This window comes from Oncorhynchus masou, unplaced genomic scaffold, assembly GCF_036934945.1.
Source record: "Oncorhynchus masou masou isolate Uvic2021 unplaced genomic scaffold, UVic_Omas_1.1 unplaced_scaffold_1422, whole genome shotgun sequence".
In the NCBI taxonomy this organism is placed as follows: domain Eukaryota; kingdom Metazoa; phylum Chordata; class Actinopteri; order Salmoniformes; family Salmonidae; genus Oncorhynchus; species Oncorhynchus masou.
Window position 1 is genome coordinate 75109 of NW_027004172.1, and position 15000 is coordinate 90108.

General features: G+C 50.5%; 1 protein-coding gene across 1 annotated transcript in view; it reads right to left on the reverse strand.

Moving 5' to 3' along the window:
* Window positions 1-4244: 4244 nt before the first annotated feature.
* The window catches only part of LOC135530792 (kinesin-like protein KIF13B), a 29111-nt gene continuing 18355 nt past the window's right edge, over window positions 4245-15000 (reverse strand). Inside the window, exon 13 of the mRNA XM_064958975.1 lies at window positions 4245-4472. Coding sequence (XP_064815047.1) covers window positions 4245-4472 — 228 coding nt within the window. The remainder of the gene's footprint in view (window positions 4473-15000) is intronic.

The window sequence follows — 15000 nt, forward strand, 5'->3', positions numbered from 1 at the left end:
CAGTGAGCTGGTGATGCTCGTTATATAATTATTAACCATCCAGTACCTCAGTGAGCTGTGATGCTCGATTATATAATTATTAACCATCCAGTACCTCCAGTGAGCTGGTGATGCTCGTTATATAATTATTAACCATCCAGTACCTCAGTGAGCTGGTGATGTCGGTTATATAATTATTAACCATCCAGTACCTCAGTGAGCTGTGATGCTTTCGTTATATAATTATTAACCATCCAGTACCTCAGTGAGCCGGTGATGCTCGTTATAATTATTAACCATCCAGTACCTCCACCTCATTGAGCTGGTGATGCTCGTTATATAATTATTAACCATCCAGTGCCTCAGTGAGCCGGTGATGCTCGTTATATAATTATTAACCATCCAGTACCTCAGCCTCAGTGAGCTGGTGATGCTCGTTATATAATTATTAACCATCCAGTACCTCAGTGAGCTGGTGATGCTCGTTATATAATTATTAACCATCCAGTACCTCAGTGAGCTGGTGATGTTCGTTATGTAATTATTAACCATCCAGTACCTCAGTGAGCTGGTGATGCTCGTTATATAATTATTAACCATCCAGTACCTCAGCCTCAGTGAGCTGGTGATGCTCGTTATATAATTATTAACCATCCAGTACCTCAGCCTCAGTGAGCTGGTGATGCTCGTTATATAATTATTAACCATCCAGTACCTCAGCCTCAGTGAGCTGGTGATGCTCGTTATATAATTATTAACCATCCAGTACCTCAGTGAGCTGGTGATGCTCGTTATATAATTATTAACCATCCAGTACCTCAGCCTCAGTGAGCTGGTGATGCTCGTTATATAATTATTAACCATCCAGTACCTCAGTGAGCTGGTGATGCTCGTTATATAATTATTAACCATCCAGTACCTCAGTGAGCTGGTGATGCTCGTTATATAATTATTAACCATCCAGTACCTCTGCCTCAGTGAGCTGGTGATGCTCGTTATATAATTATTAACCATCCAGTACCTCAGCCTCAGTGAGCTGGTGATGCTCGTTATATAATTATTAACCATCCAGTACCTCTGCCTCAGTGAGCTGGTGATGCTCGTTATATAATTATTAACCATCCAGTACCTCTGCCTCAGTGAGCTGGTGATGCTCGTTATATAATTATTAACCATCCAGTACCTCAGTGAGCTGGTGATGCTCGTTATATAATTATTAACCATCCAGTACCTCTGCCTCAGTGAGCTGGTGATGCTCGTTATATAATTATTAACCATCCAGTACCTCAGTGAGCTGGTGATGCTCGTTATATAATTATTAACCATCCAGTACCTCTGCCTCAGTGAGCTGGTGATGCTCGTTATATAATTATTAACCATCCAGTACCTCTGCCTCAGTGAGCTGGTGATGCTCGTTATATAATTATTAACCATCCAGTACCTCTGCCTCAGTGAGCTGGTGATGCTCGTTATATAATTATTAACCATCCAGTACCTCAGTGAGCTGGTGATCGTTATATAATTATTAACCATCCAGTACCTCAGTGAGCTGGTGATGCTCGTTATATAATTATTAACCATCCAGTACCTCAGTGAGCTGGTGATGCTCGTTATATAATTATTAACCATCCAGTACCTCAGTGAGCTGGTGATGCTCGTTATATAATTATTAACCATCCAGTACCTCAGTGAGCTGGTGATGCTCGTTATATAATTATTAACCATCCAATACCTCAGTGAGCTGGTGATGCTCGTTATATAATTATTAACCATCCAGTACCTCAGTGAGCCGGTGATGCTCGTTATATAATTATTAACCATCCAGTACCTCTGCCTCAGTGAGCTGGTGATGCTCGTTATATAATTATTAACCATCCAGTACCTCAGTGAGCTGGTGATGCTCGTTATATAATTATTAACCATCCAGTACCTCAGTGAGCTGGTGATGCTCGTTATATAATTATTAACCATCCAGTACCTCAGTGAGCTGGTGATGCTCGTTATATAATTATTAACCATCCAGTACCTCTGCCTCAGTGAGCTGGTGATGCTCGTTATATAATTATTAACCATCCAGTACCTCCGCCTCAGTGAGCTGGTGATGCTCGTTATATAATTATTAACCATCCAGTACCTCAGTGAGCTGGTGATGCTCGTTATATAATTATTAACCATCCAGTACCTCAGCCTCAGTGAGCTGGTGATGCTCGTTATATAATTATTAACCATCCAGTACCTCAGTGAGCCTGGTGATGCTCGTTATATAATTATTAACCATCCAGTACCTCAGTGAGCTGGTGATGCTCGTTATATAATTATTAACCATCCAGTACCCAGTGAGCTGGTGATGTTCGTTATGTAATTATTAACCATCCAGTACCTCAGTGAGCTGGTGATGCTCGTTATATAATTATTAACCATCCAGTACCTCAGCCTCAGTGAGCTGGTGATGCTCGTTATATAATTATTAACCATCCAGTACCTCAGTGAGCTGGTGATGCTCGTTATATAATTATTAACCATCCAGTACCTCAGTGAGCTGGTGATGCTCGTTATATAATTATTAACCATCCAGTACCTCTGCCTCAGTGAGCTGGTGATGCTCGTTATATAATTATTAACCATCCAGTACCTCAGCCTCAGTGAGCTGGTGATGTCGTTATATAATTATTAACCATCCAGTACCTCTGCCTCAGTGAGCTGGTGATGCTCGTTATATAATTATTAACCATCCAGTACCTCTGCCTCAGTGAGCTGGTGATGCTCGTTATATAATTATTAACCATCCAGTACCTCAGTGAGCTGGTGATGCTCGTTATATAATTATTAACCATCCAGTACCTCTGCCTCAGTGAGCTGGTGATGCTCGTTATATAATTATTAACCATCCAGTACCTCAGTGAGCTGGTGATGCTCGTTATATAATTATTAACCATCCAGTACCTCTGCCTCAGTGAGCTGGTGATGCTCGTTATATAATTATTAACCATCCAGTACCTCTGCCTCAGTGAGTTGGTGATGCTCGTTATATAATTATTAACCATCCAGTACCTCTGCCTCAGTGAGCTGGTGATGCTCGTTATATAATTATTAACCATCCAGTACCTCTGCCTCAGTGAGCTGGTGATGCTCGTTATATAATTATTAACCATCCAGTACCTCAGTGAGCTGGTGATGCTCGTTATATAATTATTAACCATCCAGTACCTCAGTGAGCTGGTGATGCTCGTTATATAATTATTAACCATCCAGTACCTCAGTGAGCTGGTGATGTCGTTATATAATTATTAACCATCCAGTACCTCAGTGAGCTGGTGATGCTCGTTATATAATTATTAACCATCCAATACCTCAGTGAGCTGGTGATGCTCGTTATATAATTATTAACCATCCAGTACCTCAGTGAGCCGGTGATGCTCGTTATATAATTATTAACCATCCAGTACCTCTGCCTCAGTGAGCTGGTGATGCTCGTTATATAATTATTAACCATCCAGTACCTCAGTGAGATGGTGATGCTCGTTATATAATTATTAACCATCCAGTACCTCTGCCTCAGTGAGCTGGTGATGCTCGTTATATAATTATTAACCATCCAGTACCTCAGTGAGCTGGTGATGCTCGTTATATAATTATTAACCATCCAGTACCTCAGTGAGATGGTGATGCTCGTTATATAATTATTAACCATCCAGTACCTCAGTGAGCTGGTGATGCTCGTTATATAATTATTAACCATCCAGTACCTCAGCCTCAGTGAGCTGGTGATGCTCGTTATATAATTATTAACCATCCAGTACCTCAGTGAGCCGGTGATGCTCGTTATATAATTATTAACCATCCAGTACCTCAGTGAGCTGGTGATGCTCGTTATATAATTATTAACCATCCAGTACCTCAGTGAGCCGGTGATGCTCGTTATATAATTATTAACCATCCAGTACCTCAGTGAGCCGGTGATGCTCGTTATATAATTATTAACCATCCAGTGCCTCAGTGAGCTGGTGATGCTCGTTATATAATTATTAACCATCCAGTACCTCAGTGAGCTGGTGATGCTCGTTATATAATTATTAACCATCCAATACCTCAGTGAGCTGGTGATGCTCGTTATATAATTATTAACCATCCAGTACCTCAGTGAGCCGGTGATGCTCGTTATATAATTATTAACCATCCAGTACCTCAGTGAGCTGGTGATGCTCGTTATATAATTATTAACCATCCAGTACCTCAGTGAGCTGGTGATGCTCGTTATATAATTATTAGCCATCCAGTACCTCTGCCTCAGTGAGCTGGTCTCGTAGTTTCTCCACCTCCTCCCGTAGCTCTCTGATGATGCGTGCGTTGGGGTCTTCGTTGACGACGGCGTGGTTGACGATGCTCTTAGCCCGGTCAGCGTAGCGCAGCGTGGACAACGTCTCGTCGTAGTTATCAGCTGCTGGACTCACCGTGGCCACCATGGCTGTTCTACTGTTACCACCCAGACTGTCCTGGAGAGAGGAGAGAGGGAGAGGTTAGTCTGTCCTGGAGAGAGGAGAGAGGGAGAGGTTAGTCTGTCCTGGAGAGAGGAGAGAGGGAGAGGTTAGTCTGTCCTGGAGAGAGCAGAGAGGGAGAGGTTAGACTGTCCTGGAGAGAGGAGAGAGGAGAGAGGTTAGACTGTCCTGGAGAGAGGGAGAGGTTAGTCTGTCCTGGAGAGAGGAGAGAGGTTAGACTGTCCTGGAGAGAGGAGAGAGGAGAGAGGTTAGACTGTCCTGGAGAGAGGGAGAGGTTAGTCTGTCCTGGAGAGAGGAGAGAGGTTAGACTGTCCTGGAGAGAGGAGAGAGGAGAGAGGTTAGACTGTCCTGGAGAGAGGAGAGAGGGAGAGGTTAGTCTGTCCTGGAGAGAGGGGGAGAGGTTAGTCTGTCCTGGGAGAGAGGAGAGAGGTTAGACTGTCCTGGAGAGAGGAGAGGGAGAGGTTAGTCTGTCCTGGAGAGAGGAGAGAGGGAGAGGTTAGTCTGTCCTGGGAGAGAGGAGAGAGGGAGAGGTTAGACTGTCCTGGAGAGAGGGAGAGGGAGAGGGTAGTCTGTCCTGGAGAGAGGAGAGAGGGAGAGGTTAGTCTGTCCTGGAGAGAGGAGAGAGGGAGAGGTTAGACTGTCCTGGAGAGAGGAGAGAGGGAGAGGTTAGACTGTCCTGGAGAGGAGAGAGGGAGAGGTTAGACTGTCCTGGAGAGAGGAGAGGGAGAGGTTAGACTGTCCTGGAGAGAGGAGAGAGGAGAGGTTAGACTGTCCTGGGGAGAGGAGAGAGGGAGAGGTTAGACTGTCCTGGAGAGAGGAGAGAGGGAGAGGTTAGTCTGTCCTGGAGAGAGGAGAGAGAGGGGAGAGGTTAGTCTGTCCTGGAGAGAGGGAGAGGTTAGTCTGTCCTGGAGAGAGGAGAGAGGAGAGGTTAGACTGTCCTGGAGAGAGGAGAGAGGGAGAGGTTAGTCTGTCCTGGAGAGAGGAGAGAGGGAGAGGTTAGACTGTCCTGGAGAGAGAGAGAGGGAGAGGTTAGACTGTCCTGGAGAGAGGAGAGAGGTTATTCTGTCCTGAGAGAGGAGAGAGGGAGAGGTTAGTCTGTCCTGGAGAGAGGAGAGAGGGAGAGGTTAGTCTGTCCTGGAGAGAGGAGAGAGGGAGAGGTTAGACTGTCCTGAGAGAGGAGAGAGGAGAGGTTAGACTGTCCTGGAGAGAGGGAGAGGTTAGACTGTCCTGGAGAGAGAGGGAGAGGTTAGACTGTCCTGGAGAGAGGAGAGAGGGAGAGGTTAGACTGTCCTGGAGAGAGGAGAGGGAGAGGTTAGTCTGTCCTGGAGAGAGGAGACAGGGAGAGGTTAGTCTGTCCTGGAGAGAGGAGAGAGGAGAGGTTAGACTGTCCTGGAGAGAGGAGAGAGGGAGAGGTTAGACTGTCCTGGAGAGAGGAGAGAGGGAGAGGTTAGACTGTCCTGGAGAGAGGAGAGAGGGAGAGGTTAGACTGTCCTGGAGAGAGGAGAGAGGGAGAGGTTAGACTGTCCTGGAGAGAGGAGAGAGGGAGAGGTTAGACTGTCCTGGAGAGAGGAGAGAGGGAGAGGTTAGTCTGTCCTGGAGAGAGGAGACAGGGAGAGGTTAGTCTGTCCTGGAGAGAGGAGAGAAGGAGAGGTTAGTCTGTCCTGGAGAGAGGGAGAGGTTAGTCTGTCCTGGAGAGAGGAGAGAGGTTAGACTGTCCTGGAGAGAGGGAGAGGTTAGTCTGTCCTGGAGAGAGGAGAGAGGTTAGACTGTCCTGGAGAGAGGAGAGAGGTTAGACTGTCCTGGAGAGAGGAGAGAGGTTAGACTGTCCTGGAGAGAGGGAGAGGTTAGTCTGTCCTGGAGAGAGGAGAGAGGGAGAGGTTAGACTGTCCTGGAGAGAGGAGAGTGGGAGAGGTTAGACTGTCCTGGAGAGAGGGAGAGGTTAGTCTGTCCTGGAGAGAGGAGAGAGGGAGAGGTTAGTCTGTCCTGGAGAGAGGAGAGAGGGAGAGGTTAGTCTGTCCTGGAGAGAGGAGAGAGGTTAGACTGTCCTGGAGAGAGGAGAGAGGGAGAGGTTAGACTGTCCTGGAGAGAGGAGAGAGGGAGAGGTTAGTCTGTCCTGGAGAGAGGAGAGAGGTTAGTCTGTCCTGGAGAGAGGGAGAGGTTAGTCTGTCCTGGAGAGAGGAGGAGAGGGAGAGGTTAGACTGTCCTGGAGAGAGGAGAGAGGGAGAGGTTAGTCTGTCCTGGAGAGTGGAGAGAGGGAGAGGTTAGTCTGTCCTGGAGAGAGGAGAGAGGGAGAGGTTAGTCTGTCCTGGAGAGAGGAGAGAGGGAGAGGTTAGACTGTCCTGGAGAGAGGAGAGAGGGGGAGAGGTTAGACTGTCCTGGAGAGAGGAGAGGGAGAGGTTAGACTGTCCTGGAGAGAGGAGAGGGAGAGGTTAGTCTGTCCTGGAGAGAGGAGAGAGGGAGAGGTTAGTCTGTCCTGAGAGAGGAGAGAGGGAGAGGTTAGACTGTCCTGGAGAGGAGAGAGGGAGAGGTTAGTCTGTCCTGGAGAGAGGAGAGAGGGAGAGGTTAGACTGTCCTGGAGAGAGGAGAGAGGGAGAGGTTAGACTGTCCTGGGAGAGAGGAGAGAGGGAGAGGTTAGACTGTCCTGGAGAGAGGAGAGAGGGAGAGGTTAGACTGTCCTGGAGAGAGGAGAGAGGGAGAGGTTAGACTGTCCTGGAGAGAGGAGAGAGGAGAGGTTAGTCTGTCCTGGAGAGAGGAGAGAGGGAGAGGTTAGTCTGTCCTGGAGAGAGGAGAGAGGGAGAGGTTAGTCTGTCCTGGAGAGAGGAGAGAGGGAGAGGTTAGACTGTCCTGAGAGAGGAGAGAGGGAGAGGTTAGACTGTCCTGGAGAGAGGAGAGGTTAGTCTGTCCTGGAGGAGGGAGAGGTTAGACTGTCCTGGAGAGAGGGAGAGGTTAGTCTGTCCTGGAGAGAGGTTAGACTGTCCTGGAGAGAGGAGAGGTTAGACTGTCCTGGAGAGAGAGAGAGGTTAGACTGTCCTGGAGAGGGAGAGGTTAGTCTGTCCTGGAGAGAGGAGAGAGGGAGAGGTTAGACTGTCCTGGGAGAGGGAGAGGTTAGTCTGTCCTGGAGAGAGGAGAGAGGGAGAGGTTAGTCTGTCCTGGAGAGAGGAGAGAGGTTAGACTGTCCTGGAGAGAGGAGAGAGGAGAGAGGTTAGACTGTCCTGGAGAGAGGAGAGAGGGAGAGGTTAGTCTGTCCTGGAGAGAGGGAGAGGTTAGTCTGTCCTGGAGAGAGGGAGAGGTTAGTCTGTCCTGGAGAGAGGAGAGAGGGAGAGGTTAGACTGTCCTGGAGAGAGGAGAGAGGGAGAGGTTAGTCTGTCCTGGAGAGAGGAGAGAGGGAGAGGTTAGACTGTCCTGGAGAGGAGAGAGGGAGAGGTTAGACTGTCCTGGAGAGAGGAGAGAGGGAGAGGTTAGTCTGTCCTGGAGAGAGGAGAGAGGGAGAGGTTAGTCTGTCCTGGAGAGAGGAGAGAGGGAGAGGTTAGTCTGTCCTGGAGAGAGGAGAGAGGGAGAGGTTAGACTGTCCTGGAGAGAGGAGAGAGGGAGAGGTTAGACTGTCCTGGAGAGAGGGAGAGGGAGAGGTTAGACTGTCCTGGAGAGAGGGAGAGGGAGAGGTTAGTCTGTCCTGGAGAGAGGAGAGAGGGAGAGGTTAGTCTGTCCTGGAGAGAGGAGAGAGGGAGAGGTTAGACTGTCCTGGAGAGAGGAGAGGGAGAGGTTAGTCTGTCCTGGAGAGAGGAGAGAGGGAGAGGTTAGACTGTCCTGGAGAGAGGAGAGAGGGAGAGGTTAGACTGTCCTGGAGAAAGGAGAGAGGGAGAGGTTAGTCTGTCCTGGAGAGAGGGAGAGAGGGAGAGGTTAGTCTGTCCTGGAGAGAGGAGAGAGGGAGAGGTTAGACTGTCCTGGAGAGAGGAGAGAGGGAGAGGTTAGACTGTCCTGGAGAGAGGAGAGAGGGGAGAGGTTAGACTGTCCTGGAGAGAGGAGAGAGGGAGAGGTTAGACTGTCCTGGGGAGAGGAGAGAGGGAGAGGTTAGACTGTCCTGGAGAGAGGAGAGAGGGAGAGGTTAGACTGTCCTGGAGAGAGGAGAGAGGGAGAGGTTAGACTGTCCTGGAGAGAGGAGAGAGTGAGAGGTTAGTCTGTCCTGGAGAGAGGAGAGAGGTTAGTCTGTCCTGGAGAGAGGAGAGAGGGAGAGGTTAGACTGTCCTGGAGAGAGGAGAGAGGGAGAGGTTAGTCTGTCCTGGAGAGAGGAGAGAGGGAGAGGTTAGACTGTCCTGGAGAGAGGAGAGAGGGAGAGGTTAGACTGTCCTGGAGAGAGGAGAGAGGTTATTCTGTCCTGGAGAGAGGAGAGAGGGAGAGGTTAGTCTGTCCTGGAGAGAGGAGAGAGGGAGAGGTTAGTCTGTCCTGGAGAGAGGAGAGAGGGAGAGGTTAGACTGTCCTGGAGAGAGGAGAGAGGGAGAGGTTAGACTGTCCTGGAGAGAGGGAGAGGTTAGACTGTCCTGGAGAGAGGAGAGAGGTTAGACTGTCCTGGAGAGAGGGAGAGGGAGAGGTTAGACTGTCCTGGAGAGAGGAGAGAGAGGGAGAGTCTGTCCTGGAGAGAGGAGACAGGGAGAGGTTAGTCTGTCCTGGAGAGAGGAGAGAGGGAGAGGTTAGTCTGTCCTGGAGAGAGGGAGAGGTTAGTCTGTCCTGGAGAGAGGAGAGAGGTTAGACTGTCCTGGAGAGAGGGAGAGGTTAGTCTGTCCTGGAGAGAGGTTAGACTGTCCTGGAGAGAGGAGAGAGGTTAGACTGTCCTGGAGAGAGGAGAGAGGTTAGACTGTCCTGGAGAGAGGGAGAGGTTAGTCTGTCCTGGAGAGAGGAGAGAGGAGAGGTTAGACTGTCCTGGAGAGGAGAGAGGAGAGGTTAGACTGTCCTGGAGAGAGGGAGAGGTTAGTCTGTCCTGGAGAGAGGAGAGAGGGAGAGGTTAGTCTGTCCTGGAGAGAGGAGAGGGAGAGGTTAGTCTGTCCTGGAGAGAGGAGAGAGGTTAGACTGTCCTGGAGAGAGGAGAGAGGGAGAGGTTAGACTGTCCTGGAGAGAGGAGAGAGGGAGAGGTTAGTCTGTCCTGGAGAGAGGAGAGAGGTTAGTCTGTCCTGGAGAGAGGGAGAGGTTAGTCTGTCCTGGAGAGAGGAGAGAGGGAGAGGTTAGACTGTCCTGGAGAGAGGAGAGAGGGAGAGGTTAGTCTGTCCTGGAGAGAGGAGAGAGGGAGAGGTTAGACTGTCCTGGAGAGAGGAGAGAGGGAGAGGTTAGACTGTCCTGGAGAGAGGAGAGAGGGAGAGGTTAGTCTGTCCTGGAGAGAGGAGAGGGAGAGGTTAGTCTGTCCTGGAGAGAGGAGAGAGGGAGAGGTTAGACTGTCCTGGAGAGAGGAGAGAGGGAGAGGTTAGACTGTCCTGAGAGAGGAGAGAGGGAGAGGTTAGACTGTCCTGGAGAGAGGGAGAGGGAGAGGTTAGTCTGTCCTGGAGAGAGGAGAGAGGGAGAGGTTAGTCTGTCCTGGAGAGAGGAGAGAGGGAGAGGTTAGACTGTCCTGGAGAGAGGGAGAGGTTAGACTGTCCTGGAGAGAGGAGAGAGGGAGAGGTTAGACTGTCCTGGAGAGAGGAGAGAGGGAGAGGTTAGTCTGTCCTGGAGAGAGGGAGAGGGAGAGGTTAGACTGTCCTGGAGAGGAGAGAGGGAGAGGTTAGACTGTCCTGGAGAGGAGAGAGGGAGAGGTTAGTCTGTCCTGGAGAGAGGAGAGAGGGAGAGGTTAGACTGTCCTGGAGAGAGGAGAGAGGGAGAGGTTAGACTGTCCTGGAGAGAGGGAGAGGTTAGACTGTCCTGAGAGAGAGAGGGAGAGGTTAGACTGTCCTGGAGAGAGGAGAGAGGGAGAGGTTAGACTGTCCTGGAGAGGGAGAGGTTAGTCTGTCCTGGAGAGAGGGAGAGGTTAGTCTGTCCTGGAGAGAGGAGAGAGGGAGAGGTTAGTCTGTCCTGGAGAGAGGAGAGAGGGAGAGGTTAGACTGTCCTGGAGAGAGGAGAGAGGTTAGACTGTCCTGGAGAGAGGGAGAGGTTAGTCTGTCCTGGAGAGAGGAGAGAGGTTAGTCTGTCCTGGAGAGAGGAGAGAGGGAGAGGTTAGACTGTCCTGGAGAGAGGAGAGAGGGAGAGGTTAGTCTGTCCTGGAGAGAGGAGAGAGGGAGAGGTTAGTCTGTCCTGGAGAGAGGAGAGAGGGAGAGGTTAGTCTGTCCTGGAGAGAGGAGAGAGGGAGAGGTTAGACTGTCCTGGAGAGAGGAGAGAGGGAGAGGTTAGACTGTCCTGGAGAGAGGAGAGAGGGAGAGGTTAGACTGTCCTGGAGAGAGGAGAGAGGGAGAGGTTAGACTGTCCTGGAGAGAGAGAGAGGGAGAGGTTAGACTGTCCTGGAGAGAGAGGAGAGAGGGAGAGGTTAGACTGTCCTGGAGAGAGGAGAGAGGGAGAGGTTAGTCTGTCCTGGAGAGAGGAGAGAGGGAGAGGTTAGACTGTCCTGGAGAGAGGAGAGAGGGAGAGGTTAGACTGTCCTGGAGAGAGGAGAGAGGGAGAGGTTAGTCTGTCCTGGAGAGAGGAGAGAGGGAGAGGTTAGACTGTCCTGGAGAGAGGAGAGAGGGAGAGGTTAGACTGTCCTGGAGAGAGGGAGAGGTTAGACTGTCCTGGAGAGAGGAGAGAGGGAGAGGTTAGACTGTCCTGGAGAGAGGAGAGAGGGAGAGGTTAGACTGTCCTGGAGAGAGGGAGAGGTTAGTCTGTCCTGGAGAGAGGAGAGAGGGAGAGGTTAGTCTGTCCTGGAGAGAGGAGAGGGAGAGGTTAGACTGTCCTGGAGAGAGGAGAGAGGTTAGACTGTCCTGGAGAGAGGGAGAGGTTAGTCTGTCCTGGAGAGAGGAGAGAGGGAGAGGTTAGTCTGTCCTGGAGAGAGGAGAGAGGGAGAGGTTAGACTGTCCTGGAGAGAGGAGAGAGGGAGAGGTTAGACTGTCCTGGAGAGAGGAGAGAGGGAGAGGTTAGACTGTCCTGGAGAGAGGAGAGAGGGAGAGGTTAGACTGTCCTGGAGAGAGGAGAGAGGGAGAGGTTAGTCTGTCCTGGAGAGAGGAGAGAGGGAGAGGTTAGACTGTCCTGGAGAGAGGAGAGAGGAGAGGTTAGTCTGTCCTGGAGAGAGGAGAGAGGGAGAGGTTAGTCTGTCCTGGAGAGAGGAGAGAGGGAGAGGTTAGTCTGTCCTGGAGAGAGGAGAGAGGGAGAGGTTAGACTGTCCTGGAGAGAGGAGAGAGGGAGAGGTTAGACTGTCCTGGAGAGAGGAGAGAGGGAGAGGTTAGACTGTCCTGGAGAGAGGAGAGAGGGAGAGGTTAGTCTGTCCTGGAGAGAGGGAGAGGTTAGAGAGAGGAGAGGGAGAGGTTAGTCTGTCCTGGGAGAGAGGAGAGAGGGAGAGGTTAGACTGTCCTGGAGAGAGGAGAGAGGGAGAGGTTAGTCTGTTCTGGAGAGGAGAGAGGGAGAGGTTAGTCTGTCCTGGAGAGAGGGAGAGAGGGAGAGGTTAGACTGTCCTGGAGAGAGGAGAGAGGGAGAGGTTAGTCTGTCCTGGAGAGAGGAGAGAGGGAGAGGTTAGTCTGTCCTGGAGAGAGGAGAGAGGGAGAGGTTAGTCTGTCCTGGAGAGAGGAGAGAGGGAGAGGTTAGTCTGTCCTGGAGAGGAGAGGGAGAGGTTAGTCTGTCCTGGAGAGAGGGAGAGGGAGAGGTTAGTCTGTCCTGGAGAGAGGAGAGAGGGAGAGGTTAGTCTGTCCTGGAGAGAGAGAGAGGGAGAGGTTAGACTGTCCTGGAGAGAGGAGAGAGGGAGAGGTTAGTCTGTCCTGGAGAGAGGAGAGAGGGAGAGGTTAGTCTGTCCTGGAGAGAGGAGAGAGGAGAGGAGTCTGTCCTGGAGAGAGGAGAGAGGAGAGGTTAGTCTGTCCTGGAGAGAGGAGAGAGGAGAGGTTAGACTGTCCTGGAGAGAGGAGAGGTTAGTCTGTCCTGGAGAGAGGAGAGAGGGAGAGGTTAGACTGTCCTGGAGAGAGGAGAGAGGGAGAGGTTAGACTGTCCTGGAGAGAGAGAGAGGGAGAGGTTAGTCTGTCCTGGAGAGAGGAGAGAGGGAGAGGTTAGACTGTCCTGGAGAGAGGAGAGAGGGAGAGGTTAGACTGTCCTGGAGAGAGGGAGAGGGAGAGGTTAGTCTGTCCTGGAGAGAGGAGAGGGGAGTTAGACTGTCCTAGTTCTGTCCTGGAGAGAGGAGAGAGGGAGAGGTTAGTCTGTCCTGAGAGAGAGAGGGAGAGGTTAGACTGTCCTGGAGAGAGGAGAGAGGGAGAGGTTAGACTGTCCTGAGGAGAGAGGAGAGAGGGAGAGGTTAGTCTGTCCTGGAGAGAGGAGAGAGGGAGAGGTTAGTCTGTCCTGGAGAGAGGAGAGAGGGAGAGGTTAGACTGTCCTGGAGAGAGGAGAGAGGGAGAGGTTAGACTGTCCTGGAGAGAGGGAGAGTTAGTCTGTCCTGGAGGAGAGAGGGAGAGGTTAGACTGTCCTGGAGAGAGGAGAGAGGGAGAGGTTAGACTGTCCTGGAGAGAGGAGAGGGAGAGGTTAGTCTGTCCTGAGAGAGGAGAGAGGGAGAGGTTAGACTGTCCTGGAGAGAGGAGAGAGGGAGAGGTTAGACTGTCCTGGAGAGAGGAGAGAGGGAGAGGTTAGTCTGTCCTGGAGAGAGGAGAGAGGGAGAGGTTAGTCTGTCCTGGAGAGGAGAGAGGTTAGTCTGTCCTGGGAGAGGGAGAGGTTAGTCTGTCCTGGGAGAGAGGAGAGAGGGAGAGGTTAGACTGTCCTGGAGAGAGGAGAGAGGGAGAGGTTAGTCTGTCCTGGAGAGAGGAGAGAGGGAGAGGTTAGTCTGTCCTGGAGAGAGGAGAGAGGTTAGACTGTCCTGGAGAGAGGGAGAGGTTAGTCTGTCCTGGAGAGAGGAGAGAGGGAGAGGTTAGACTGTCCTGGAGAGAGGAGAGAGGGAGAGGTTAGACTGTCCTGGAGAGAGGAGAGAGGGAGAGGTTAGACTGTCCTGGAGAGAGGAGAGAGGTTAGTCTGTCCTGGAGAGAGGAGAGAGGGAGAGGTTAGACTGTCCTGGAGAGAGGAGAGAGGGAGAGGTTAGTCTGTCCTGGAGAGAGGAGAGAGGGAGAGGTTAGACTGTCCTGGAGAGAGGAGAGAGGGAGAGGTTAGACTGTCCTGGAGAGAGGAGAGAGGGAGAGGTTATTCTGTCCTGGAGAGAGGAGAGAGGGAGAGGTTAGTCTGTCCTGGAGAGAGGAGAGAGGGAGAGGTTAGTCTGTCCTGGAGAGAGGAGAGAGGGAGAGGTTAGTCTGTCCTGGAGAGAGGAGAGAGGGAGAGGTTAGACTGTCCTGGAGAGAGGAGAGAGGTTAGACTGTCCTGGAGAGAGGAGAGAGGGAGAGGTTAGACTGTCCTGGAGAGAGGAGAGAGGGAGAGGTTAGACTGTCCTGGAGAGAGGAGAGAGGGAGAGGTTAGACTGTCCTGGAGAGAGGAGAGAGGGAGAGGTTAGACTGTCCTGGAGAGAGGGAGAGGGAGAGGTTAGTCTGTCCTGGAGAGAGGAGAGAGGGAGAGGTTAGTCTGTCCTGGAGAGAGGAGAGAGGGAGAGGTTAGTCTGTCCTGGAGAGAGGGAGAGGTTAGTCTGTCCTGGAGAGAGGAGAGAGGTTAGACTGTCCTGGAGAGAGGAGAGAGGGAGAGGTTAGTCTGTCCTGGAGAGAGGGAGAGGTTAGTCTGTCCTGGAGAGAGGGAGAGGTTAGACTGTCCTGGAGAGAGGAGAGAGAAAAGACAGACTGTTACCACCCAGACTGTCCTATAGAGAGGAGAGAGAAAAGACCGCCTGTTTACTACCAGACTGTCTTGGAGAGGGAGGAAAAAGACAGAAGGAATGTGAAATCTGAAGATGTTACTCCATTTAAAAAAAACAGACCATTTTTCCACATAGAGTATCAGTCAAAAGTTTGGACATACCTACTCATTAAATAATTTTTCTTTTTTGACTATTTTCTACATTGTAGAATAATAGTGAAGACATCAAAACTATGAAATAACACACATGGAATCATGTTGTAAATTTAAAAAAAAAGTGTTGAACAAATTAAAATATAATTCTAGATGCAAAGCTACTTAAATGAAAATATATCTTTACTTTTTTTTACTTTTTTTGGTTTCTACATTATTCCACATGTTTTCTATTATTGTACAACGTAGAAAATAGTAAAAATAAAAGAAAAACCCTGGAATGAGTAGGAGTGTCCAAACTGTTGACTGGTACTGTATGTAGTTTATTTATTTATTTACCTTTAATTAACTAGGCAAGTCAGTTAAGAACAAATTCTTATTTTCAATGACGGCCTTGGAACAGTGGGTTAACTGCCTGTTCAGGGACAGAACGACAGAGTTGTACCTTGCCAGCTCGGGGATTTGAACTTGCAACCTTCCGGTTACT